The following is a 26,668-nucleotide window of genomic DNA, read 5'->3' on the forward strand; positions in this document are numbered from 1 at the left end:
TGGGGACACAGTGCCACCAGGGATGGATTGAGGTGGCAGTGGGGCCCTGGTGACATTGGCAGTGTCACAATGGGCTGGGAAGGAACAGGGCAGACCCTGCTTTCAGATTTCAGCCAGATTTTATTGCAGATTTGTCACCAGCAGCAGCAGAGCCGCACCCCTGGTTCCCTCCCTGTGGTGGCAGTAGGCCACAGTGCCACCAGGGATGGAGATGGGGCCCTGGTGACAGTGTCAGTGTCACAATGGGCTGGGAAGGAACAGGGCAGACCCTGAGTTCAGATTTCAGCCAGATTTTATTGGAGCTCCGTCTCTGGTCCCCTCCCCATGGGGACCTGATGCCACCAGGGATGGCGAGGGGTGGCAGTGGGGCACAGAGCAGCCCAGGGCAGGACACCCCGCGTTCCCCAGCACCGGGGGGACGCCGGCAGCTGTCCCTGTCCCCACCTGCCGCCTCGTGGGAGCTGCTGGGGCCGGCCCTGCCCCGCTCCCTTCCTGCTTTACCTGTTCCTAATTGCGGGAGAGCCGGGCAGGAATGGCAGGATCTGCTCTGCTCTGCTCCGCCGGGGGGCAGCGACCCCAGCAGCTTCTCCCGCCAGCCCTGGGCACCTCCAGGATGCGATTGGAACGCGTTGATGCCCTGGCAGGAGCTGGCAGTGCCCCTCGGGACGCCCAGCCCGCTGTCAGCACACGCTGCAGTGCTTGGCAGTCCTGCCCCTGCCCCTCTGCATGGGCTCCCTGCCCAGGGAGGTCATGCCGGGCTTGGGGATGGGCTTCCCGAAAAAGAAACCCTCCTCCTCCGAGTCTGAGTCCGAAGATGAGGAGCAGGTGGGGCACCAGGAGTCCTCCTCCTCCTCCTCCTCCTCCTCTGTGCCGTGCCCTGCCCGGGCGCCGTGTCGGGGACGGGGGGTGCCCGCCTGCAGCTCTGCGGCTCTTCGGGCTTCAGGGGACCCCAAAAGGGCTCTGGGCTCCTTGGGGGGCTCTGGGTTCAGCTGGGGGGCTGAGGGGTGGCCAGCTGGGGGTCCCAGCGCCCCTGGGTGCTCCTTGGCAGCGTCGCCGCTCCGCTCCCGTGGGGCTGCGCCGACACCCCCGGGGCTCCTGAAGGCGGGGTGCACGGGGGGCTGCTCCGAGAACGCCTCTGCCAGAGGGGAAAGGAGCAAGGAGAGGCTGAGCCTGTCCTCCCACAGCCCTCCCACAGCAAGGGGCGTCTCGGGACACGGCGGGCTGGCACCCACCCACCCAGCCAGACTGGGGAGTTTATCACCGATTCCCACGGGGTGACATTCCCAGGAAAGTCCCCAGAGCCTGGATTTGCTCCTGCTCCCCCTCCCACCCCATGGCAGCAGGATCCCACCAGCCCCAAAATCCCCAAAGTCCCCAGAGCCTGGATTTGCTCCTGTTGCCCTCCCACCCTGTGGCAATGGGGTCCTACCAGCCCCCAAGTCCCCAAAATCCCTGGATTTGCTCCCACCCCATAGCAGAGGCTCCTACCATCCCCAAATCCCTGGATTTGCTCCCACCCCACGGCAGAGCCTCCTACCATCCCCAAATCCCTGGATTTGCTCCCATCCCATGGCAGTAGGATTCCACCATCCTCAAATTCTCCAAAGTCCTCTGGATTTCTCCCACCCCATGCTGGAGGCTCCTACCATCCCCAAAATCCCCTGGATTTGCTCCCACTCCATGTTGGAGGCTCCTACCATCCCCAAAGTGCCCAAAATCCCTGGATTTGCTCCCACCCCATGCCGGAGGCTCCTACCATCCCCTTGCCCCCCGTCCCTGCCGCTCCGGGCCGCGGGCGCGCACTCGGGGGACGGAGCGGAGGCGATGGCGGAGTCCGAGGAGTCGGAGGCGCCGGAGGAGCCGTCCTGGCCGCGGCCGCAGGAGCCGGAGCAGAAGAGGCGGCCGCGGTGGCAGCTGAGGGGCTGTCCCCGCAGCGGGACCCGGCACAGGCTGCAGCACAAGCAGGAGGAGCGGGCGTGCCAGTGCAGCCCTTGGTGGGTGACCTGCTCGGTGTCCGCGCCTGTGGGGCAAAACACGGGTGAGGGGAAGGGTCTTCAAAATAAAAAACCAAAAAAACCCCCCAAAACCAAACCAAAAAACCAAAAACGACCCTCCCCCAAAAAACCCAAAAAACCCCAAAATTCCATGCCCCGAAATCTGGGGGAGCCCCCCGGGGGTGGCGGCCGCACCGATGGGGTCCCCGCACGCCTGGCACGGCTCGGCGAAGAGGCTCTCGAAGCAGCCCCGGCAGCAGGGCCGCCCGCTGCGCATCACGTAGCGCTGCCCGCGCAGGGGCTCGTCGCACTCCAGGCAGCAGAAATGCTCCAGGTGCCAGCGCCGGCCCTCGGCCTCGATGCACTCCTCCATGAAGATCAGCTGGAACGGGAACAGGTAGGGGATCAGCTGAATGGTGAACAGGTAGGACTCGCGGTGACAAAATTGAAACGGTAATCGGTATTGATAGGGTAATTAATAAAACAGTTAGAAGGTGTAATGCCAAGAAAGAAAGGGAGAGGTTCCATCCCCCCTCCTTTCCTGCAGATGTTCAAGGCCCTCAGCCTCGATGCACTCCTCCATGAAGATCAGCTGGAACGGGAACGTGGTGAACAGGTGTGATTCGCACTGAGAAAATCGGAACGGTAATCAATATTGATACGGTAATTGGTAAAAGAGTTAGAAGGTGTAATGCCAAGAAAGAAAGAAAGGGAGAGGTTCCGTCCCCCCCCTTTCCTGCAGATGTTCAAGGAGAGGAAAAAGCAAGAGATAACAGTTGCTAAAAATGAACAGAGAGAAGGGAAAATCTGGTTGGGTCCCAGGAAAACGTTAATTATATGAGATTTATTGCTTTGGTGCTTAAATATAATATTATGTTCGTTTTGGCTTGCATTATACTGGCTTGGTGCACATGTGTAACCCAAGGGTGAGTTGAAGGACATCGAGGAAGAGGAGAGGCCTTCATCAAAAACGACCCCCAAAGAGTTATGCGACCACCGAACCGAGTGGCGGAGCATGCACGGCAAAGGTGGTGATGAGGGCGGAGGTAGAAGTGTGACAAACCGAAAATGGGAGGGGATGGCATTGACACGTGGCATGTAGGGGGGAATCTTCACTTGGCAAGCTCGTACGTGAGATGGAAAGGGTCCAGAGCCCTGCACCCCGTACCCCGCGGTTATCTTTTGCTCATGCGCTATTATTGGAACCAAATTATCCCTTATTTTTAATATTGACAATTGTTTTCCGGTTGTTCAGTAACTAACGGACCTTAAAGCTTGCTTTCACTTCAGTCTCGCTTATGGCTCCCATATTCTCATAATCTTTTGCCAGGCACTCCTATTGACAAGGCTTTCCCGTTCCATCCTCCCCAACAGGCGCCCACCTGGTCGCAGGAGGCGCAGCGGGGCCGGAAGAGCTCGGCGTGGTGCCGGCCGCAGTAGATCCTCCCATCCTGCTGGAAGTAGATGAGATCCACCAGCTGCTGGTGGCAGAAGTGGCAGGAGAAGCAGGACGGGTGCCAGAACTGGTCGCCCAGGCGCGACGCCGAAACCCCCGGGTCGCCTTTGTTGAGCCTCCGGCCGCACTGCAAGGCACAAGGACACGAGGTGAGGGGCAGGGCTGGCTTTTGGGGACGGCTCCCTGCCAGGGGGTGGCAGCTGGAGGGGCGGCTCACCTTCCTGCAGGGACGGCCGTGGCAGGGCCCTGGCACGGGGCACGCCAGGCCCTGTCCCAGAGCCTCCTGTCGGCGGCGGGCGCTGAAGGCGCGGAGCTGGCGCCGCTCCTCCTCGGCGAGGCCGGGGCAGTAGCGCTCCTGTGGGGCACGGGGGTCAGGGCACGGGCTCTGCTGGGGCACCCCCGTCCTATCGCCTCTCCTATCCAGCAACCTCCCAGCACGGTTACAAACACAGCCAAAGCCTCCTTCTTAATCAGCCTGATCCCAATAGCAACCTGTATCCACTCCGGGGCAGAAAGCCTCACCTCCTTCTGGGAATGAAAGTCCATTATAAACTTCAAAATCCCCATCAGCCTGAAAACAGACTTCTACTCCCTTACCTTCTTCCTCACTGCACTATTTGTATCATGATCTATCCTACATGTGGCCTCAGACCCCTACATTACACAATTTTTCACCTATCTACTATTCTTCCTAATCGCCATACTCATCCTCATCATCACCAACAACCTATTTGTCCTGTCCACTGGCTGAGAAGGAGTCGCAATCTCATCCTTCCTTAGGAGTTTAGCTTTTATCTTTTCCAGACATTTATAGTCCTGTAATTCTTTAGTGTATAACTCTAAACTTTAGTGGTAGACTCTAAAACTTTAGTGTATAACTCTAAACTTTAGTGTGTAACTCTAAACTCCACACGCAGTGTTGGCTGCTGCTTTCCCATTTTTAGACAATTCCTCTCCAGGCCTGGGAATCAATCACCTCACCACCTCAGGCTCTGAGAGATGGGAACAAAAGGGAGCAAACTTGGGGTCAATGACTTCATTACCTGAAGCTGTAATTGGAAAATTAACCCCCAATATACAAAAGTGTGAAAACCCTGTGTCCCGTGGTCCATTTTTAGGTGGGCTTCATCTGCCCTAAATGCACCTGAAGGCCCTTCAATAAATAAAATTGCTTTTTATTCCCTTAATTTGGCCTGGCCTCTGTTTTTGGGTGATCTCAAGACCAGATGAGGCCAGGGAGATAAACTCTAAACTTTAGTGGTAGACTCTAAACTCCACAAGCAGTGTGAGCTGCTGCTTTCCCATTTTTACACAATTCCTCTCCAGGCCTGGGAATCAACAACACCTCACTGGTCAGGCCCTGAGAGATGGGAACAAAAGGGAGTTGGGGCAGCAAACTTGGGGTCAATTATTTCATTACTTGAAGCTGTAATTGGAAAATTAACCCCCAATATGCAAATGAACCAAACTTATAGAAGTGTGAAAACCCCGTGAACCGTGGTCCATTTTTGGGTGGGCTTCAGCTGCATTTAGGGCAGCCGAATAATGAATGAAACTGCTTTTTACTCCCTTAATTCGGCCCGGCCTCTGCTTTTGGGTAATGTCAGCCCCAGGTGGGCCCGGGGAGGGGAGCAGCAGCCAGAGGAGGGGGTCTCACATCGCAGTCCTGGGGCGGCAGCTGCTGCAGGAGCGCTCTGGCGCGGAGCCGCGTCCGGTCACGGTCAGAGCCCGGCTGGGGCGAGCACGGCGGCACCTTGGGGGACACACCGAGTTCAGAGAGGGGTTCAAATGTGTTTAAGGGGCTGAAATGTGTGTGTCTAGCCCTGGAAACACCCACCTCGGGGGGCTCCAGGTACTCCTCCAGGGCACAGCCGGAGTCGCTGTCGGACGAGGCCGGGGGGAGGCCCCCGGTGGTGCCGCAGGGAGAGGGCTCGTCCTGCTGGGGCCATGCAGGGCTCGGCAGGGACATCAGCTGGGGACACAGAGAGACACAGGTGTCAGACACGGGGCAGGGAGCAGGGATCCGTCCCTGGACACAGATCCTGTGTCCCTGTGCCAGCTCTTCATCCCTCAGAGGGACCCCGGGCCATGCAGGGCTCGGCAGGGACATCAGCTGGGGACACAGAGAGAGCCACAGGTGTCAGACACAGGGCAGGGAGCAGGGATCCATCCCTGGACACAGATCCTGTGTCCCTGTGCCAGCTCTTCATCCCTCAGAGGGACCCCTGGGCCATGCAGGGCTCGGCAGGGACATCAGCTGGGGACAGAAAGGGAGTCAGAGATGTCAGACACGGGGCAGGGATCCGTCCCTGGACACAGATCCTGTGTCCCTGTGGCAGCAGGACAAGCAGCTCCTCATCCCTTACAGGGACCTGGGGCACATCCAGCTGGGACGATGCTCCGAGGCACCACGACCGTGAGACCTTCAGCTGAACCACTGCAGGAATCCAAGGGATTTTTGGGGGGCTCCTTTCTCTTTGGGGGTTACAGCAAACCCACACTGAGGATACAGGCAGGCACTTGCTGAGCACGAAGGGATGGGATGGGATCCATGGGATGGGGATGGGATGGGATGGGATGGGATGGGATGGGATGGGATGGGATGGGATGGGATGGGATGGGATGGGATGGGATGGGGATGAGGATGAAGCCAGGCAGGGGAGACCCCAAACGCCCAAGCTCAAGCTGGAACGGGTTTTGGAAAACAACAACACCCACAGCAGGAGCTTTCCCCCAGCTGCCACGGCTAATCCCGGGTCTAGTGGCCCATCCCTGAGTGGGAGCAGACCGAGGTTGAGCCCAGCTCAGTGGAAAATAATTCCCTCCCCTCGGGCTGCCATTGTTCTGCCCAGGGCTGTCCCAGCCCACAGCACAGCCTGGCTCGGGGTCAGGCAGCGAAACCCATCCGGAGCCCTCCCCTCCTCCCCACGTGGGCTCTCTCCAGCACGGCGCTTCCTTCCTGCCCCGGCTTCCCAAAACAAAGGCCAGATGCTGATGTGGTGGCTCCTGGGGCTCCCTGGATGCCAGCCCAGAGCCTGACGCCCTCAGCCCACATTTCCTGCCGTGCCATGGGGAGCCAGGGTGGGATGGAGGGAAAATCACGGGGCCGTGACCAAACACAGCCAGGGGTTCACCCCTGAAACGCCCGCCACGCATGGATCAACCCCTCTGGAAAATGTTCCACGCACAAAACAGCCTCAGGCATGAGGGGTGAGAACCCCCAGACCATGAAATCTTGGTCTTTCTCCACCTCTGCCACCGCCAGGATCCATTCCCTGCTCCGCACTGGCATGGTGCTGGTGTGTCCCCCCTGCCAGGGACACCCCAGTGTCCCCAGTGCTCCCACAAACAGCGCCTGGGGCTGCTGGGCTGTGGCGGGGGCAGCTCTGGGGCCGGCAGCAGGTGGGATCAGCTCAGGTTTCCCTGCCCTGCTGCCGGCTCAATGATTAACGCATCGGCTAATCAGCGAGATAAGACAAAAGGGCTGCTGGCTTCTTCCTGCCGTTTGGGGTCTGGAAGCCTGGGGGGACGCAGGGCTGGTTGTGGGGTGCTGTTCAAAGCTGTGCTTTGGGATAGGGATGAAATAATCTGGGTGTTTGCTGCCCAAAAAGAGCCCTGGCCTTGCTGGCGTGGTGAGGGACCAGGGCTGGGCCAGGGGTGCCGAGTGGGGACCCTCGTGTCCAGCCCAGCTCTGCTGCTGCCTGGTTTGGGAAAATGTCCCCATTTCTCCCTCCCGTGGGATGCGGGGGCATTCCCGGCTCTGCTGGGCTCATTAAGCCTCCAAGCTGCATTTGTGTAATCTCTTGGAACTTCGCTGTTAATTGGACCCCTGCAATGCCCGGGGGACTCGGGAGGGGTGGCAGCGCCAGCCTGGCCCCATTCCCGAGGGTGGCAGCGCCAGCCTGGCCCCATTCCCGAGGGGTGGCAGCGCCAGCCTGGCCCCATTCCCGAGGGTGGCACTGCCAGCCTGGCCCCATCCCCGAGAGCCACAGGGACCCCGTGGCAGGGCCACCAGCACGGTGGGGCGACACCGGCGTGGGGAGGGCGGCTTGGGCAGGGCGGGGATGCGCCGGAGAGCGCGGCCCAGCCCGGTTTGATGTGATTAGCCCGGCTGGCAGCCGTCTGGGCTGTAAACAAGTCCCTGTAATTAGCCCCAGACGGTGACAGAGGTACGCGCCTCGCATGCTAAAGAGCCAGGCAGCCCCAACAGGTCCGGCTCCTCCGCTGCCCAGCCCTGTCCCCTCTTCCTTCCTGCCCTCCCTTCGCTGCCCGCGGGCTCTGCCCTGCCCTGCCCTGCCCAGGGATGCGGGGATGCTCCCAGCCTGCCGGAGGTGGCACCGCGGTGGCACTGTGGGGTGGCCTGTCCCTGCCAGCGAGTCCCCGAGAAGGGACGTGCGGCAGACCCGTCGGGCAGGCCGGGTGGCACCTGGCTGTCGTTTGCCCTGGCTGCAAACCCTCCCTGCTGCCCGCGGGAGCCGCTCCGGATGCGTTTGCCCGAGCTCCTCTCTCGCTCTCCCCAAAGCATCGGAAGCCGTCGCGGCTCCCTGGGCGCAAGAGGCTGAAATTCCTGGGAATGTTAATCGGCTTTGGCTCGGCGGGAGCGGCCCCCGCCTCCAGCTGGCTGTGGGAGCCCGTGCGGGCTCTGCTGCCAAGGTCACACATTAACCCGGAGCTCGGAATTCAGCACGGGCTCCGCGCTCCCAGCCCGCACAGGGAGCCGCATCCCATCCCATCCCATCCCTGCAGGGTCCCCAGGGAGACACAACAACTCCAAAAAGCCCCTCAAAGCAGCGCTGGCAGCTCCCAGGGGCACGGATCCACGCTGGCCTCACCCACGGGGTAAGCTGTTTGTGCTTGAGCTGCCGTCAACACAGCTGCAGGAGCAGGAACAGAGATGCAGAGAAATAAAATGCAGAGAAATAAAATGCAGAGGAATAAAGGTGCAGAGGAATAAAGGTGCAGAGAATGAAGACGCAGAGAATGAAGATGCAGAGAATAAAGATGCAGAGAATAAAGATGCAGAGGAATAAAGATGCAGAGAATAAAGATGCAGAGAAATAAAAGTGCAGAGAAATAAAGGTGCAGAGCAATAAAGGTGCAGAGCAACAAAGATTCATAACGACAAGGATGCAGAGCAAAAAGATGTAGAGCAAAAAGATGCAGAGAAATAAAGATGCATAACAACAAAGATGCAGAGCAAAAAGATGCAGAGAAATAAAGATGCATAACAACAAGGATGCAGAGCAATAAAGATGCATCTTTTGGGGTGAGATAAGCTGAGGTCTGGCAGGGAGAGCAGGAGCAGCCAGTCCTGCCCGACCTGGAGCCGGTCCCACCGAGGAGCCCACGGTTCCTTTTTGGAGCTGGGGTGGCACCAGCTGGAGCAGCCCTTGGTGCCACTGCTGGGCACAGCAGAGTCGTGGCCCTCGCTTTAAAAACGCCTTTGCAGCCCCCCAAATGACGAGGGAGGGTCTCAGCATCTGCTCTGCCGCGCAGCACCGTGTCACCAGAGGGGACCGTGGCCTGTTGGCTCGCCAGGGATGTGCCAGCGCTGCCAAAGGCTTTTCCTGTGTTTTCCCGCAGGCTCGGCAGGAGCAGTAACCCATTAACCCATTAACCCATTCGTGCACCCGCAGGTACGGACCGAGACCCCCGCCCCTCCTCTCCCTGTGACCACCAGAACGGAGCCCCCCGCCCCTCCCTGGCCCGCCACACTTCACCCCCGCAGGTCCAAGGGTTCCAGCTCCATCCCCAATCCCCACCGATCCCATTCCCGGCCGATCCCAGCAGGGATGGTGGCACCAGCGCTGCCCGCGCACCTGGCACAGCCTGGCACGACGGGACGCGCGTCGCCTCCTGCTCTCAGGGGACAATTCCCGAAAACAAAGACAGCGGTGTTATCTCCTCCCAGAAAATCTCGGAACAGCCCAAATCCCCCCTCGCTGCCCCATCCCCTTCCCCTCGCAGGACCCTCCCGCTGCCCCCCGCTCTCAATCCCCCTCTCCCCCAGCTCCATCTCCCCTGGGAGCGGGCAGAGCCGAGCCCGGCTGTCCCTTCCATCCCCGTGTACCTGCCCTGTCCCGGGATTCCTTTCCATCCCCACGAACCTGCCCTGTCCCTTGATTCCCTCCCAGCCTCACAAACCTGCCTTGTCCCGGGATTCTGTGATTCCCTTCCATCCCCGTGTACCTGCCCTGTCCCGGGATTTCGGGATTCTCTCCCATCCCCACGAACCTGCCCTGTCCCGGGATTCTCTCCCATCCCCACGTACCTGCCCTGTCCCGGGATTCCCTCCCAGCCCCACGAACCTGCCCTGTCCCGGGATTTCGGGATTCTCTCCCATCCCCACGTACCTGCCCTGTCCCGGCGCTCCGGGCCCCGCTCGCCGCCGCTCCGGGCTCGGCCGCCCGCTCCAGCCCCGCCGTCCCGCCCTGCTCCGGAGCACGCCAGGGAATGGAGCCTGGGCTGCGAAAACTCCGCAAAGCGAAAGGAAAACATCCAAGCTCAGCCAGGGAAACACTTTTTTTTCTGTTTTTTTTTTTCTTTTTTTTTTTTTTCCCCTTTCTTTCCTCTCTATTTTTCCCCCCCCTGCCTGCCCAGGCGCTGCCGCCGCGGCTGCCGGGGTCCTAATTAGAGGCTTTTTAGCCTAAACCTCGGGAGGCAGCCAATGGCTGGAATTCCAGGGCAGGCAGGGAGGGGAAAAGGGGGGGGGACATTAACCCTACAGGGGAAGGAGCTGCCGATGACATCTGGCTCGCTCCTGCCTCTCATTTTCCGAGCGCCCGCGCCCTTCCCTCCATCTGCGGCTCGGTTCACCCCGGGTCGCCGTTTGATGGCTTTTTATGATCCCGCGCGGTGATTTATTTCCCCGCCGAGATCACAAAGAGTTGAAGCTTCATGAAAGAGGGGGAAGTGTCATTACACCCCAATTGAGAGGTGGAGAAACCTTGGCTGGGCTCTCACAAAGGAGTTAGCCAGCGGCAAGTCAGGATGCCCCAGTTTCCACAAGCCCTGCACACCTGACGAGGCTCCTCCAGACTGCTGCAATTCCACCCAGGCAGGAGCCAGGGGAAAAAACTGATCAGAGCACGGCGTCCTGCTGGTGTTCCCGTGCATTTCTCACCGCGCCGTAAGATTTTCCTGCCCGCTGATGTGGTTTTGGGGGCTGAGAATCGACGCAGCATCCCCCAAAACTCCCCCAGACCCGCAGGGACCAGGCTGGGTCTCTGCCACCTGCGCGGTCCCGGGAGCTGGGGCTGGTTTGGGAGCCCTGAGGGGCGCAGATGGCTGGGGTTGGTGCTGGGATCGGGGCTGGGAGCGCAGCCAGGGCTGGCAGGGGCGGTGGTTTGGCACGGGAGGTGCCAGGCTCCGTGACAGTGCCCGTGGCACCGCTGGGCGAGGCCGTGCAGGGCGGTGCTGGGCACAGCTCGTGGTGCTGCTTTGTGGAAGTGGTTGGCCCATCCCAAGGTCAGCTGGGATGGGGTTTGTGATGCCTTCTTAGGATTTTGGCTTTTATCTTTTCCGTACATTTACAATCCTGTAATTCTCAAGTGCATAACTCTGAACTCCATGCACAGTGTCGGCTGCTGCTTTCTCATTTTGACACAACAATTCCTCTCCAGGCCTGGGAATCAACAACACCACACCGCCTCAGGCCCTGAGAGATGGGAACAAAACTGATTTATTTAGGGGGAGCAAACTTGGGGTCAACGACTTCATTACCTGAAGCTGTAATTGGAAAATTAACCCCCAATATGCAAATGAACCAAACTTATAAAAGTGTGAAAACCCCGTGACCCCGTGCTCCATTTTTGGGTGGGCTCCATCAGCCCTAAATGCACCTGAAGGCCCTTCAATAAATAAATAAATAAATAAATAAATAAATAAATAAATCTGCTTTTTATTTTCCTAATTTTATTTGATCTCTGATTTTAGGCAGCCTGGATGAGGAGCAACCTGGGACAGTGGAAACTGCCCGCTTTAAAAAGGGATTTTTTAAAGTCCCTTCCAACCCAAACCATTTGAGGATCCTCTGCACAACCCCATGAGCAGCAGGAGGAGGAGGAGGAGGAGGAGGAAGCACCTCCATGCTGCTCTGCCCCCCTCTGCAGGGGTCCCTGTGAGGTCCCCAATGTCCCCACGCTGTTTTTCTGCTCCCTGCCCCTTCATCTCGGCCCCGGTGCCGTTGGACTTTGTCCCCGCGGGTGGTGGCAGAGCCCCCCCCTCGTCCCCTGCTGCCCCCACGCTCCTCCATCCGTCCCCAGGGCGGAAAAATTCCCGGGCAAAGTCCTCGCTGGGCACGGGGAGGGGGACAGAGGGGTCACCGGGGCTCTCCTGTGTCCCCTCCAAGGGCAGGACACGGCTCGGTGGCTCCGTGTGGCCGCAGTGTCCCCAAAGAGGGCGGGACACGCTCGGTGGCGCTGGGATGGGGAGCTGGCAGCTCCCCCCGACGCCCCTCTAGAGTCTCTGTCTACTCCAGACCCCCCAAATCCTCCTGTGATGCCCCTCTCCTTCCCCAGACCCCCCAAACCCTCTCACTGACCCCAAAATCCCCTTTCCCAGACCCCCAAACTCTCTTAGTGATCCCCCAAAGCCTCTGTGATCCCCCCAAACCCTCCACTGACCGCCCCAAACCCTTTGTGACAGCCCCAAACCCTCAACCGACCCCCTAAACCCTCCACTGACCCCCAAACGCTCTCAGTGACCTCCAAATCCCCTTCCCCAGACCCCCCAAACCCTCCACCGACCCCCAAACGCTCTCAGTGACCCCCCAAACCTTCCCCAGACCCCCAAACCCTCTCACTGACCCCCAGATCCCCTTCCCCAGACCCCCAAACCCTCTCACTGACTCCCAGATCCCCTTCCTCAGACCCCCAAACGCTCTCAGTGACCCCCCAAACCTTCCCCAGACCCCCAAACCCTCTCACTGACTCCAAGATCCCCTTCCCCAGACCCCCAAACCCTCTCACTGACCCCCAGATCCCCTTCCCCAGACCCCCCAAACCCTCCACTGGCCCCCAAACCCTCTCACTGAACCCCCCAAACCCTCCCCAGACCCCCAAAACCTTTCCGCTGACCCTCCTCAGATCCCCACCTTCCCCAGACCCCCCAAAATCCTCCCGGGACCCCCTAAACCCGCCCGTCCATCACCTCCACCCTGACCACGCCCACCAGACCCCGCCCACCCAAGCCCCGCCCACCAGGCCCCGCCCCCTCGGCGCGGCCGCGCCCCCTGGCGCCCCCTGGCGGCCGCGCGGCGCTGTCGCGGTGTCGCTGCTCCGGCGGGCCCGGCCCGGCCCCGATCGCTCCGGGCCCCACCGGGGACCCCCGGACCCGCCGGGCCGGGCAGGGCCAGGGCCGGGCCGGGGGCCCCGACGCGCTCCGGGCCCCGGGAAGGGCCGGGCCGGGGGCTCCGGGCCGCAGGTCCCGGACGGAGGAGCCGGGAGCGCCTCAGGTACCGAGCAGCGCCCGGAGCGAGCGGGGCCGCGGCATCGCCCCCGTCCCCTCCCCTCGTGCCCTCCCCGGGCTGCCCCCGCCGCTCCTCGCAGCCAAATCCCCGGGAGCCCCCCGGGACTCGCCCCTTCTTCCTCTGCGCCCTCGTTCCCACGGGCTCTGCAGGCCCGTCCTTCTCCCTCCATCATTTTCCCCATCCCTCCATCTCCTTCCTCATCCCTCCATCCCCTTCCTTCTCCCTTCATCCCCATCCCTCCATGCCCTTCCTCATCCCTCCATCCCCTTCCTCATCCCTCCATCCTTTTCCTCATCCCTTCATCCCCATCCCTCCATCCCCTTCCTCATCCCTCCATCCCCTTCCTCATCCTTCCATCCTTTTCCTCATCCCTTCATCCCCATCCCTCCATCCCCTTCCTCATCTCTCCATCCCCTTCCCCGTCTCTCCGTCCCCTTCTCCCTCCCTGCAGCCCCTCCTCAATCCCCCATCCCTCTCATCTTTCCCCCTTCCCCTTTTTGCCCCTCCTGCCCCCAGAGCTGCCCCCCTGCTCCCTCCTTTTCCCGGCTCTGTCCCCGCGTGTCCTGGAGGGGCTGGTGTGGGTCCAGCTGCTTTTCCACACCTGGTGTCCGTCTGTCCCCCGTCCGTCTGTGTCAGGGTGTCCCCCTGAGCCTTTGGGATGCGGGGAACCTTCTCCAGCTCTGGCTCTAGGGAGGGTGAAGGCACGAGGGGGTTTTGGGAGGATGGGAACGAGCTGGGAATTTGGGAGAGGCTGCTCCAGGCAGGGCTGAGGAGGGTTTGGGTTGGCATGTGGCAGTCTGGATGGGGCTGGTGGCCTTAGGAGGGACCCGGCCCTGCTGTGGGGCCGTGCTGGGCTCTTGGGGAGGTTTTAGGGCCTGGCTGGGCTCTGAACTGGCAAACAGGGCTGGGGAGGAGAGCTGGGAGTGCAGAGCAGGAGCCCGGGGAGTTGGGAATCTCTGTGGCTGTGTGGAAGGGATGCTGCTGGAAAATTCACCTGTGAGGAGCAGGGGGAAGCACCCGGGGAGTGCTCAGGGAGCTCCTGGTGGGTTTTTAGTTTATTTGTTCTGTTTTCGGTGTGAAAACTGCCCTTGGTAAGCTACAGCACTTCAGGCTGGCCCCTCACAGATGGCGTGGAGGGAGAGGAGTGAAGAAAGAAGAGGCAGAATATTTTCTCCTTGCTGTTATTCCTGAGGGAGTTGCTGGGGTGGGAGTGGGAGAGCCCAGGCAGAGAGGAGCCAGCCCCCAGCGCCCAGATGAGCTGGAGCAGGATCTGTGCTAAATTCCTGTGAGGGAATAAATAAATAAATCCCTCGGCTGTCTGGGGCAGGGTGTGGGGTGGCACAGGGGAAGAAGGGCTGGTGCTGCTCTAGGGCTGGCAGGTGTGTGCAGGAGGGCACCTGGCACCGCCTTTGTTTGTTCTCAGCTCGCACAGAAAGAAACTTTTCCTCTCTCCTGGGCGCTTGGCAGGGCGTGGGGCACGGTGGGGAATTCTGCAAGGGCCGAGGGGTGCAGTGGGAGGTGATTTATGGAGCTGTTTTTGGTATGTAGAAATGGAGTGGGACCCTTGGGCAGCTCTGCCACTCTGCGAGCTGTGGGTTCATTGGGAGGAGGGGGAGGCAGAGCCTGGCAGAGGGAGGGACTCGAAATGGAAAGAGGCTCCCAATGGAAAGGGGTTTCCAATGGGAAGAGGGTCCCAATGGGAAGAGGCTCCCAATGGAAGATGTTTCCAAAGGAAAAAAGTTTGCAATAAAAAGAGGTTCCAAGGGAAAGAGGGTTTCAAATGGAAAGAGGGTCCCAATGGAAAAAAGTTTCCAATGAAAGAGGTTTCCAGCAGAAAGAGGTTCCCAATGGAAAGACATTTACAATGGAAGGAGGTTTCCAGTAGAAGGAGGTTCCAAATGGAAAGAGGTTCCCAGCTGGAAGGATATTTCCAATGGGAAGAGGTTTCCAATGAAAAAAAGTTTCTGATGAAAGAGGTTTCCAGTAGAAAGAGGCTCCCAGTGGAAGGAGGTTCCCAAAAGGAAAGAGGTTCCTAATGGAGAAAGGTTTCCAATAGAAAGATATTCCCAATGGAAAGAGGTTTCCAACGGAAAGAGATTTCCAATGGAAGGAGGTTTCCAATGGAAGGAGGTTCCCAATGGAAGGAGGTCCCAAATTGCCATTTCCGGCCCTGGTGCCAGGCTGGGGATCCTGGTGGATCAGGTGGAGACACTGAGCTGCTCTCAGGGCACACCTGGCATCATCCCCTGTCACCTGCCCAAGTTCCCATCAGGGATGACAGAGTTTCTCATTTCTCACTACACTTAAAAAAAAAAAAATCAACAGAAAAACCTAGGAGCATTTCTCACTGTGAGTGCTGAACACAGGAGTGTTCCTCAGTGCCTCCTCCCTGCCTGATCCTTGCACACTGACCGGGTCAGATATCAGAATTTTTGTGTTTTCTGGGTCAGATATCAGAGTTTTTGTGTTTTCTGGTTGGTTTTTTTTCCTTCTCCTCCTCCAAAGCAGAGCAGCTGCTGTTCTCTGACCCTGAAGGACCTTCCCTGCACTGAAGGCACCTTCACATTCCTCAGCAGCAGCAGCAGCTGCCTCACCACCCCTGGCTGCTCACTTTTATTTCCTTCACCCTGCTAAACCCCACTCCTCTCTAAGATCCCAAAGCCAAGAAATAACATATCTCCTATTTAAATTTTTAAAAAATTATTTTTAGCTGTGTATTTTTCATTGCTGTGCGGAGTTTTCTGTGTTGATATAAATGTAATTAATTCAACACAAAATGCACCTGCTTTCCCTGGGTTGTCTGAAGGGAAGTTCAGTCACTCTCCCACCCCCTGCTTTTTCATTTTCTCTGCTTTTATCATTGTTTAACTGTGTTCTCCTTGCCAGGTGGAAGATGGGATGTTTTAGGTGAAACCTGCTCGCCATGAAATCCCGAGGGAGATAGAGGGACTGCAGTGGGAGCTCCTTCTCACTCCCCTACAACAAATCCAACAACTGCCTGATGGTAAGAATCGGTTTTAATTAACATTTGTGACATTAATCAAGGAGCAGAGCAAAGAGTTGGAGCTCCAGCCCTGCTGGGACGGGGAGGGCACGGCTGGAGAGGTGGGTTTGGGATTTGGGATTTGGGATTTGGGATTTGGGATTTGGGATTTGGGATCTGATTGTGCCACCTTTTGTGTGCTGTCCCCAGGGATTTCCTCTCTGCCTGGCGTCATGGGGAGCTGCTGCAGCTGTCTGTGCCCAGACAGCATCCCAGACAACCATCCCACCAAATTCAAGGTAAATTTGTGTCCTTCCAACCCCATCAGAGGGTCTGGGACCTCTCGGGGGAGAGCAAACTCCTGCGCACCAACGTCCCTCCAGAGGATTTGCAAATTCATCACTTCTAGTTTGGGGGTTTTTTATTTTATTTTTCCCCCTTTTTCCTTAAGGAACTCCTGCTTAAAACGAGTTCGTGTTTGCTGCTAAACTGCCTCTGCTTGGGAAGTGCAAGGAAATGGGGGGGACTGGAGAGAAAAACCTTTTATTGCTCAGGGCTGTGCTCCAGACAGAGCAGCTGAGCTGCCAAGGGCTGCCAGCTCCTGCCAGCCACGGATCCCTGCTGGCAGCTGGGGAAAAGGCAGCAGGAAATGGGGGAAATCTGTGGAGTTGCAGGAAATGGGGGAAATCCATGGAACTGCAGTGCCTGGAGCTGCTCAGGGACGCCTGGGGGCCCTGTCCAGCTCTGGGTGCTCAGAGCATGGGGGATGTGGAGGGGCTGGAGGGAAGGGAATGGGGCTGGAGCACCTGGAGAAGAGTCTGGAAAACCCTGAGGGAGCTGGGAAGGGGCTGAGCCTGGAGAAAAGGAGGTTTAGGGGCAATTTGGGATCTTATCCCAGGGAACAGGGACAGGAGGAGAGGGAACGGCCTCAGGCTGGGCTGGGGAGGTCAGCAATGATGAGAGAGACAGGGACACTCTGAGAGATGGTCAGAAAAATCCAAATTTATTGTGAACTAAAAATCCAAATTCATTGTGGACTACCTATGCTCATATACTATTTTGGGAAGGCTGCAATGACTGGTTAATCATCACATAAACAAAATTTAGTATTTTACAACATCTCTCGCTTGCAGAGATCTTGGTGTGATTTTCTTATCCAGTAAGCCAGCCTGGTTTGATCTTCCTGCAATCTTCAAAGCTGGTTGTTCTTGCCAAGGCATCCTGATGATCAAATCTCTTATGGCAACCAGGTCCAAAGTGTTGTGTGTCCCAAAAAGGGGAGGTTTGGGCTGGAAAGCAGCAGGAATTTCCTCATGGAAAGGGTGGTCGTGCCTTGGAAGTGCCCAGGGAGTTCCCCACAACTTTCCCAATCGTTGTTCTTGGGAAAGGCTGCTGAGAAGATCAGAAAAACAATTCTGATGTTAACCTGTTACTGTGAACACGCGGAGCGCGTCACGGAGAACACGCGGAGTGCGTGACGGAGATGACAAAAGGGCGGTTTCTTAATTAACCAACGTTAATTTGTTAATGAGCACCGGTGTCCCTGCAGGTGACCAACGTGGACGACGAGGGGCACGAGCTGGGCTCGGGGGTGATGGAGCTGACGCGGCGGGAGCTGATCCTGCACTCGCACAAGCGCGACGCCGTGCGGTGGCCGTACCTGAGCCTGCGGCGCTACGGCTTCGACTCCAACCTGTTCTCCTTCGAGAGCGGCCGCCGCTGCCACACCGGCCAGGGTCAGTGCTGGGACAGGGACAGGGACAGGGGAGCACCCTGGGGACAGGGACAGTGCCCAAAGGGACAGGGACAGGGCAGGGACAGGGACGGGACAGGGACAGAGGGGCTGCAGGGCTTTGGCTCCAACCTGTTCTCCTTCGAGAGCAGCTGCCGCTGCCACACCGGGCAGGGTCAGTGCTGGGACAGGGACAGGGACAGTGCCAGGGGGGACAAGGACAGGGCCTGGGGGCTCCCTGGGGACAGAGACAGTGCCCAAAGGGACAGGAACAGGGACAGGGACAGGGACAGGGACAGGGACAGGGACAGGGACAGGGACAGGGACAGGGACAGGGACGGGACAGGGCAGGAACAGGGGTGCTTCAACTCCAACCTGTTCTCCTTTGAGAGCGGCCACTGCTGCCGCACTGGACAGGGTCAGTGCTGGGACAGGGACAGGGACAGGGACAGGGTCAGTGCTGGGACAGGGACAGGGACAGTGCCTTGGGACAGGGGAAGTGGCAGTGCCTGGCCAGGGTCAGTGCTGGGACAGGGAAATGCCTTGGGACAGGGGAAGTGGCAGTGCCTGGCCAGGGTCAGTGCTGGGACAGGGGCAGGGCCTGGGGGCTCCCTGGGGGCTGGATCCGTGCCTGAGGGGTTCCCTGGATAAAGGGTCGGTGCCTGGGGGCAGCAATGCTGAGATTTCTCTCCCCTTGATGCCTGGAGAGGCTACCTAGACAGAGTTAAAGGAATAAAGTAGGGATTTGTTAAAATACAGTGACAGTGACCCCTGTTTATTAAAATATGGTGACAGAGCTGCTGGGGAAGGGCTGTCCCTGTCCCCTCACCTTGTTCCCCCATCCTGCCTGCCCAAGGTGAATCCTCGAGGATACAGCACAAGAGCCTTGGCTCCATCCAACATGGACTCAGAGTCATGAGTTTTCACACTTTTATAAGTTTTGCTCCATTTCCATATTGGGGTTAATTGTCCAGTTCCAGCTCCAGGTCATGCAGTCCCATCCTCCCAGTTTGCTCTCCTCAGTTTGCTCAGAGCTTTGATTTTGGAACTCTGTGACAGAGGAGAAGGTTTCCCAGCACGTTTCCCTGATGCTGAGAGCATGGAGAGGGAAGTGACTCACCCAGGAGCTGGTGCCAAGTCACAGCAGCACTGGGAATAGTCTGGGAATTGAGGAATCGCAGTTTTACACTGGTGCCTCCTGGTTCCTTCACCAGTCTGGCTCTGATGCTTTTTAAAAGAGCCGAACATTTCCTTGGCGTCTGCATCCCCTGGGAGAGAAGCAAAAGTTGTTTCCTCGTTCTGTTCATGTGTTTGTGAACTCCAAAAGGGCTCCCGTGAGCGCTCAGGGTCTGTGTGAATCTGCACTGGCATCTGCTGCTCTTTAATGTTTATTTCAGTGGGGTTTTCCTCTCCCATCAGGGAATTTGTCCTTTGCTTTCTGCTTTGCCTTTTGCAGCGGTGAAAATTTAATCCAGGGATAAAAGTTCTGCCCTCTGTGTGGTTTGGTTCTGTTCAGGCCCAGGCAGAGGGGATGAAGCAGAGCTCTCACACCCTGCAGAGTTTTTATCAGGCAGAAATGGGAGGGGTGATGTGTTTTGTTGAATTTTCTCCCTTCTTTGAAGGATTTTATCCTGCTTATTAATTTTACCTGGAGCCCTCCTTGCTGGTGCTGCTCCCCACCTGATGCAAGGCAGATCCAGCTGGGTTTTTTGGTGGAAAATGAGGATGTTTGGGAGCAGCCCTTGTTGCCAGGCTGCTCCTGTTGCCATGGCTGTGCTGTGTGTGTGTGTGCCAGCCTGGGATTGGCTCCTGGGCTGGGCTGCTCCTTCAATCCCAGAGATTTTAAAAAAAAAAATTATTTTATTTTATTTTATTTTATTTTATTTTATTTTATTTTATTTTATTTTATTTTATTTTATTTTATTTTATTTTATTTTATTTTATTTTATTTTATTTCATTTTTTATTTTATTTTATTTTTTATTTTATTTTATATTTTATTTTATTTTACTTTATTTTATTTCATTTTTATTTTTTATTTTTATATTTTATTTTATTTTATTTTATTTTATTTTTTATTTTATTGTATTTTATTTTATTTTATTTTATTTTTAATTTAATTTAATTTAATTTAATTTCATTTCACTTCATTTCATTTTATATTTTATTTTATTTTATTTTATTTTACTTTATTTTATTTTATTTTATTTTATTTTTATTTTTTATTTTATTTTATATATTTAATTTAATTTAATTTAATTTTTTATTTTATTTTATCTTTTACTTTATATTTTATTTTATTTTATTTTAATTTAATTTAATTTAATTTAATTTAATTTAATTTTTTTTTTTTTTTTTTTTTTTTATTTTATTTTATTTTATTTATTTTTATTTTATTTTACATTTCCATCCCTCCCTCCCGTGCACGGGGCCCAGCCCATCTTTGAGGAGTCACTGCCTGGATTTTCCCCTGGGGTTCAGCAGGAGAGGGCAGCGGCTCCCCTGGCCCCCCACACCCGTGTGGGGTGAGATTCCACTGCACTGAGGGGGTTCAAAGCCGGCCTGGACTTGTGGCAGGCTGGGAGTGGGACTGGATGATTTTTAAGGTCTCTCCCAACCCAAACCATTCTGTTTTCCATGATTTCTGCTGTTATTTCCTGAATAATCCACAGGGTTCTTAGTTGTGGCTTGATGGCGTTAAACAACAGCAGAATAAATCAGAATTCATTCAGGAATGCGAACAACGCATCTTTTTAAATTTTTAATTTTTTTTTTTTTTTTAATATTTTTTTTAAAGCGGGATCATTTCCTCGCTGTTCTAACCCTTCTCTCTGTCCCCTTGGCAGGGATTTTTGCCTTCAAGTGCTCCAGAGCAGAGGAGATCTTCAACCTGCTGCAGGACCTGATGCAGTGCAACAGCATCAACGTGGTGGAGGAGCCCGTGGTGGTGACCAGGAGCAGCCACCCCGCGGAGGGGGAGCTGGCCCACAGCCCCCAGGGCCCCCCCAGTAAGGGACAGCACGGGGACACGGGGCTGGGCTGTGTCGTGGTCTGGAAAGTCTGCTAAGAAGGCAGGAACCTGCCTTGAAATGGAGAATTTAAACCCCTTCCCTCCTAATAATTGTAATTTTGAAATTAAGGGGTTCTCAAGGCAAGGTGTGTGAGAGGAATAACAGTTTTTTTAATTAGGGAAATAAATAAAAATTTAAGTAAAAATGCAGTAATACAAAGCAGCCCTGACAGAATCAAAGCAGGAGCTGGGTGGTGGCACAGTCCCATTCCGTGGTGGCAAGGGGACAGCACAGGGCTGGGCTGTGTTGTGGTCTGGAAAGTCTGCTAAGAAGGCAGGAACCTGCCTTGAAATGGAGAATTTAAACCCCTTCCCTCCTAATAATTGTAATTTTGAAATTAAGAGGTTCTCAAGGGAAGGTGTGTGATAGGAATAACAGTTCTTTGTTAGGGAAAAAAAAAATAAAAATAAAATAAATTAATTATAATCCCTCCTGATTATTGAAGTCAAGGGGTTCTCGGGGGAAGATATGGGAGGAGGAATAACAGTTTTTTTTATTAGGGAAAAAATAAAAATAAAATAAAAATGCAGTAATACAGAGCAACCCTGACAGTCAGAATATGGCCTGACGCTCTGTAGGTCAGGGTGGTGGCACAGTCCCATTCCTTGGTGGTGGCACAGTCCCATTCCATGAGGCTCAGTCCTCCTGCAGTGCCAGATGTGCTTCTGCTGGAGCGTTGGAATGGCTCAATTCCTGTCTCCATGAGGAATTCTTTAGATTCAAAGGAGGGCCTGGCCCTGGGGTGGCGCCTGCACAGGCTGGTTTTACCTTCCAGGGTGTCCACAAGAGCCCAGCTCCCTCTGGAAGTGTAATAATTCTATTTTGTACCAATGTAATGCTCCTCTGCCTTGATTCCCTCACAGGTCTGGGCTACACTGGGCTTCCCAATGGATTTCACAGCTTCCCTGGAGAATCCCTGTCCTGCTCTACAGCCCAGCAGCCCTCAGTGAGCAGCCTGAGACATTCCTCTGCGGGGGAAGACTCTACCCACCCTCTCCTGGGGCCTGAGGAGCAGGTAAACCCATCCTCAGCTCTGCTGGCTGCAGTTCTGGGTTTCCCTCACCCAAAGCTCAGGGGATCCTCACACCTTGTCCCTCTTTTCATTCTCTTTATTTCATTTTACTCCTGGTGGCTCCTCCTCTTTGATACTTCACCAGAACTGGTGTTCTGTCAAAAAAATCTGAGTTTTGTCCTCAACTCGTTGGTATTTGGGTGGCAGTGACCTGCCAGCTGTCACACAAACACCTAAATTCAGACTTAGAAGGCTTGATTTATTATTTTATGATATATATTATATTAAAACTATACTAAAAGAATAGAAGAAAGGATTTTATTAGAAGGTTAGCTAAGAATAGAAAAAGAATGATAAAATCTTGTGACACACTGAGACAGTCTGGACAGCTGGACTGTCACTGGCCATTAATTAGAAATAATTAATATGGACTAATCGAAGATGCACTTGTTGCATTCTACAGCAGTAGATAATTATTGTTTACATTTTGTTTCTGAAGCTTCTCAGGAAAGGATTTTTCATAAAACATGTCTGTGGCAGGGAAATTCCTGCAGCTGTCCATCCATGAGGACACACAGCGTGTGTGTGCAGCTGCGCTCTCATCCCAGCCCACAAAACCCAAACCAACTCCTACATTTTACCTCCCAAAGCCTCCCCAACGTCCAAAATCCCGTCTCCTCTGAGGAATCCCCCTCTCCTGGTGGTTTCTCAGCTGCTTTGCCCTGGCCTGTGCTGTCTCCTCCTTTCACTGTCCCTCTGCTTCTCTCTCCTTGCAGTCCCACACCTACGTCAACACCGGCGAGCCGGAGCCGAGGGGCCGCCACTGTTTGCACCCCCTGCCTGAAGCCCACCCTCCTTTCCCCCCTAGGAACCACAGCTGCTCCCTGGAAGACCGGAGCCCCCAGGTCCTCCTGCAGCCAGGGGAGGTGAAATTCGTGCTGGCTCCCACCTCGGGTTACCGCCGGCTGTGCCGGCAGCCCCGGCCGTGCTGGCCTCACCTCTGCGCCCCCAACAACAACAACAACGAGTGCCAGCAGGGCTGTCCGTCCCCACAGTGTGTCTATGAGAACCTCAACGGGCTGGTGGCCTCCAGCAGCTCGTCCCTGTGCCGGGCTGGCCGCCCCAAGGCGTCCCGGGAGGACGGCAGCTGCTCCCAGCGCCGCTCGGCGCTGCTGCACTACGAGAACCTGCCGGCGCTGCCGCCGGTGTGGGAGCTGCAGCCGGCCCAGCACGGGGATGAGGACGCTGGCATGGCACCCACACCATCCCCAAACGGCTTCTCTGAGGCTGGAGAGGAGGAGCCCCTGCAGAACCCCGCGGGCTCGGAGCCGCGCCGCGCTTTCCTGCCCAGGCCCCGGCGCAGCCGCCTGCCCAACGTCTTCAGCTTCGACTTCCCCCGGCCCTGCCCGGAGCCGCCACGGCAGCTCAACTACATCCAGGTGGAGCTGGAGCCCGAGGCCTGCAAGGGACAGCAGGAGCCCAGGGTGGCGGCCCCTGGCAGCCCCGGTGCCCGCCGCACCGACTCCTACGCCGTCATCGACCTCAAGAAGACGGCGGCCATGTCCAGCCTGCAGCGGGCCCTGCCCAGGGACGATGGCACCTCGAGGAAAACTCGCCACAACAGCACTGACCTGCCCCTCTGAGGGCCCCAAGTGCCAGCCCCGTGTCGTGGCTTTGGTCCCTGCCCCTCTCCGTGTCCTGTCCCCCCTGAGTGTGGCTCCCTCTCTCGCCATTGCCATCGCCGGGGCCCAGCGTGGCTCCTGCAGCTGCTGCTGTTGAGGCTCTGTCTGTCTGTCCGTCCTCCCCTCTCTGTGTGCTGCTCGTTTTTCAAGCCTTGTGGGATGTTTGGTGGTTTTTCAAGCCTTGTGGGGTGTGTGGTGGTTTTTCAAGCCTTGTGGGATGTGTGGTGACTCTGAGGGTGGAATTGCGGTGGCGCAGCCTGGGCTGGGGCAGGGCAGAGGCAGCTGGGCAGTGCCTCGGGGCAGTGCTCCCAAAACTGAGCTGCTTCAGGAGCTCTGTGCAAATGGAGCCTGTTCCTCGTGGATTTCACACCTCCAGGAGAGCTCCGTGGTGAGGCCACTCCAGAGCTGGGCTTTGCCTTGTGCTGCCAGTGGTGCCTGGAGATGAGGAGCTCACGCCGTGGCCTTTCCCCCCTCAGCTCGTTGTTCGTTCCTGAAGCTTTTTATCCTTCTGTCCCTGTCTCAGATCCAATTTCAATTGGGCAGCTGCAATGAAACCAGGAGGACACAGAGCCATGGGCACACACTGTGATCACAGAAACCTGATTGCCTAAATCCTTAAATTCCCTCCCCTGCTTTAGAAGAGGAGGGAAAGGCCACAACCATGAGGGAGACTGGAAGTTTGGTCTAGAAAACTTCACTTGTGCCATACCCTGCTTTGTTTTTTTTTTTTTTTTTACCAGGGTTCTATTTGGCAGCTACTGAGAAGTGCTGTGGGTTTATTTATTTGTTTACTTATTTATTTATGAGCCGCTCCTTTGCATCCCAGTTCGTTGCCAAACTGGTGCCAGTCTGCAGCCTGTGCTCGCCGGGGCTCGCTCCTGCTTGGGAGGACGGGTCCCAAAAGAGCTTGGTGGCTTTGCTGAGCCACCAGCTGGGGGAAAAACACTGTGGAGAGGAGCGGCTGGGCATGCAGAATGTGTGAACTGGGGGGCTGAGTATTCGGGGGGTGGGTGGGAAATGGAACGGGAGCCGTGGGAGTGGGAGCAGAGCCGCCGGGCAGCCGAGCTTGGAGCGGCATCAAAGCGACACCCACGAGCCCGGCTGGGGCTGGGAGCAGCCCGGCTCGGTGGCAGCAGGGGATGTGCACTTTGTTCTCTCAGCTGTGGGCCTGGGAGGGCTCAGGTTCTGGGTACATTCGTGGCCTTTTGCTGTGGATTTCTGTCTCGATGCCGGGGTGGCGCTGGGCTGCCCTGGGATGTCCCCTTGTCCCTCCCCGTGGGACGCGCGGCACCTCGGCCTTTCCCTGGATTTCTGTGCCTGTTCTGATGGAGAGCAGTGCTCTGGGGTGCTCTAGGGTGCTCTGGGGTGCTTTGGGATCTTGTGGGATCCTCTGGGGTGCTCTGGAGTGCTCTGGAGTGCTCGGGGATCCTCTGGGGTGCTCTGGAGTGCTCTGGGATTCTCTGAGGTTCTCTGGGATGCTCTGGGATCCTTTAGGATTGTCTGGGATGCTCTGGGATCCTCTGGGATGCTCTGGGATCCTTTAGGATGCTCTGGGATCCTCTGGGGTGCTCTGGGATCCTCTGGAATTCTCTGGAGTGCTCTGGGATGCTCTAGGATTCTCCGAGGTTCTCTGGGATGCTCTGGGATGCCCTGGGATTCTCTGGGGGGTTCTGGGATCCTCTAGGATGCTCTGGGATCCTTTAGGATCCTCTGGGATCCTCTGGGTTGCCCTGGGATGCCCTGGGATGCTCTGGGGTGCCCTGGATCCCCCCTCCCTGCTGGCTGTGCCCGTGTTTCTCCTGGGACAGGGGCTGGCTGCAGTGCCAGCCCTCGTGTCCCCCTTGTCCTTTTCCTGCTGTTGATCCCCATGGAAGAGGAAGGAGCCCCGTCCCCCCAGCTCCAGCTCCAGGCCTTGCGAATTCACAAGTTCTGCCTTTTTTTTAATTTTGTTTTTTGGTGCTGTCCTGTCCTGTTGAGCTGTTGGGGACAAGGCCAGGTGTCCCCGGTGCCAGTGGTGCCATGTTTGTGTCGCAGAACGTGCAGTCCTTGGCTTGCTGTTGCACTATCAATTCCAAGTGTGCCACGTGCTTCAACCCACTGGTTTTTCTTTTCGTTTTGGAGGTCCTTGTGCTCGTCTTCCATTCTTTCATCTGTCCCTTGTGCCACCTGTAACTGAAAGGAGACCCAAGTAATATATTTTTATATGTATAGCAAATGACTTTATTTGAAGGGAAAAAAAAAAACAAAACAAAAAACAACCCCCACCCCAAGTAATGTATGCCCCCAAATCCAGCTTTCATTTAGGGAAGTGAGAGAAGAAATTGTTTATATCTATCTATCTATATAAATATATATATATATATATATATATAATATAAAAGTTAACTGCGTTAAGCTTTAAATAAAGTATTTAAATAAAGAATTTCTAAGCTGTCAGTGTCACCCTGTGGGACAGCACAACTCCCTCCGGAGCCTCAGGAGGAGCCTGCTGGAAATACAAAATCCCTTTTTGCCCAGAAAGGGAAAAAAGGACGGAATGTTTTCCAATTCCATGAGGGCCCTTCCCAGGGAAATTAAATCCCAGGGAAGGTGCTGGGGTGGCTCTTTGTGCCACCCCAGTTCTGGGATCAGAGAATTCCCCCTGCAGTGCTGGGTTTGCCTTCTTTTTTCTACTTTTTCCTTCTTTTTTCTACCTTTTCCACCTTTTTTCTACCTCTGTCAAGGTCAGGATTGAAGGCACATGAGATCATGGTTTGCGTTCAGGTCAAACGCAGAAAATCCAAAATTTTCAGCATCCACAACTCCAGCACTGGGGTTCCTTAAAAAATCTGGCAAAATCCCATTTTGGTGGCTCCACCAGAGCTTTGTGTTGGGGAATCGCTTGTTTTTAAAATTTTAAAAGTTTAATAGTAATAAAATGGTTATAAAAATAGTAATACCGTCGGAGTAATAATAATTTGGACAATTTGGATTGGGACAATATGAGACAATAAAAACAAAAAGTTACGGACAGGCTGGGTATACCTTTTTGTGGGCAAAATAAGCCTGAAAAAGGACCCACGTTAACAAAGGATTAACCCTTAAAAACAGCAGCCTGTTGCATATTCATACACCTCATAGATGATGCATAAATTCCATTCAAACACAGGATTCTGTCTGCTCAGTGCCAACTTCTTTCTCCAAATCCTTTGAGGCGGGAAGAAGTTAATTTTGTCTGATAACGGGGCAAGAAATTCCTTTTCTCTGAAAGATTCAGGTGTCCCGTGGCTC

At 55.6% G+C, this 26,668-nt stretch overlaps 2 protein-coding genes across 2 annotated transcripts; one reads left to right on the plus strand and one right to left on the minus strand.

Moving 5' to 3' along the window:
• Positions 1–91: 91 nt before the first annotated feature.
• Positions 92–9,924, minus strand: PRICKLE4 (prickle planar cell polarity protein 4). Its single transcript, XM_058039878.1, has 8 exons — positions 9,804–9,924; positions 5,288–5,422; positions 5,108–5,203; positions 3,668–3,805; positions 3,377–3,577; positions 2,190–2,376; positions 1,757–2,020; positions 92–1,135 (listed from the first exon to the last, which is right to left on the minus strand). The coding sequence occupies exons 2-8, from the start codon at positions 5,417–5,419 to the stop codon at positions 681–683; spliced, it is 1,473 nt and encodes a 490-aa protein (XP_057895861.1). The 5' UTR covers positions 5,420–5,422; positions 9,804–9,924; the 3' UTR covers positions 92–680.
• A 2,895-nt stretch (positions 9,925–12,819) lies between these two features.
• Positions 12,820–25,806, plus strand: FRS3 (fibroblast growth factor receptor substrate 3). Its single transcript, XM_058039693.1, has 7 exons — positions 12,820–12,904; positions 15,806–15,923; positions 16,113–16,201; positions 17,452–17,638; positions 20,480–20,641; positions 21,568–21,719; positions 22,493–25,806. Exons 3-7 carry the CDS (start codon positions 16,136–16,138, stop codon positions 23,357–23,359), a joined length of 1,434 nt encoding a protein of 477 aa, XP_057895676.1. The 5' UTR covers positions 12,820–12,904; positions 15,806–15,923; positions 16,113–16,135; the 3' UTR covers positions 23,360–25,806.
• Positions 25,807–26,668: the final 862 nt, after the last annotated feature.

This window comes from Melospiza georgiana, chromosome 23, assembly GCF_028018845.1.
Source record: "Melospiza georgiana isolate bMelGeo1 chromosome 23, bMelGeo1.pri, whole genome shotgun sequence".
Lineage (NCBI taxonomy): Eukaryota > Metazoa > Chordata > Aves > Passeriformes > Passerellidae > Melospiza > Melospiza georgiana.

What these genes read in the sequence shown, in the direction of transcription:
- PRICKLE4 (XM_058039878.1), bottom strand. Translation starts at nt 5,419, where the DNA reads ATGTCCCTGCCGAGCCCTGCATGGCCCCAGCAGGACGAGCCCTCTCCC. An exon ending in TGCCGCCCCAGGACTGCGAT is followed by an intron (nt 3,806 to 5,107) that starts GTGAGACCCCCT and finishes CGTGCCCCACAG; the next exon opens with GAGCGCTACTGCCCCGGCCT. An exon ending in GCTGCGCCTCCTGCGACCAG is followed by an intron (nt 2,377 to 3,376) that starts GTGGGCGCCTGT and finishes TTCCCGTTCCAG; the next exon opens with CTGATCTTCATGGAGGAGTG.
- FRS3 (XM_058039693.1), top strand. Translation starts at nt 16,136, where the DNA reads ATGGGGAGCTGCTGCAGCTGTCTGTGCCCAGACAGCATCCCAGACAAC. An exon ending in ACCATCCCACCAAATTCAAG is followed by an intron (nt 16,202 to 17,451) that starts GTAAATTTGTGT and finishes GTGTCCCTGCAG; the next exon opens with GTGACCAACGTGGACGACGA. An exon ending in CAGCCCCCAGGGCCCCCCCA is followed by an intron (nt 20,642 to 21,567) that starts GTAAGGGACAGC and finishes ATTCCCTCACAG; the next exon opens with GTCTGGGCTACACTGGGCTT.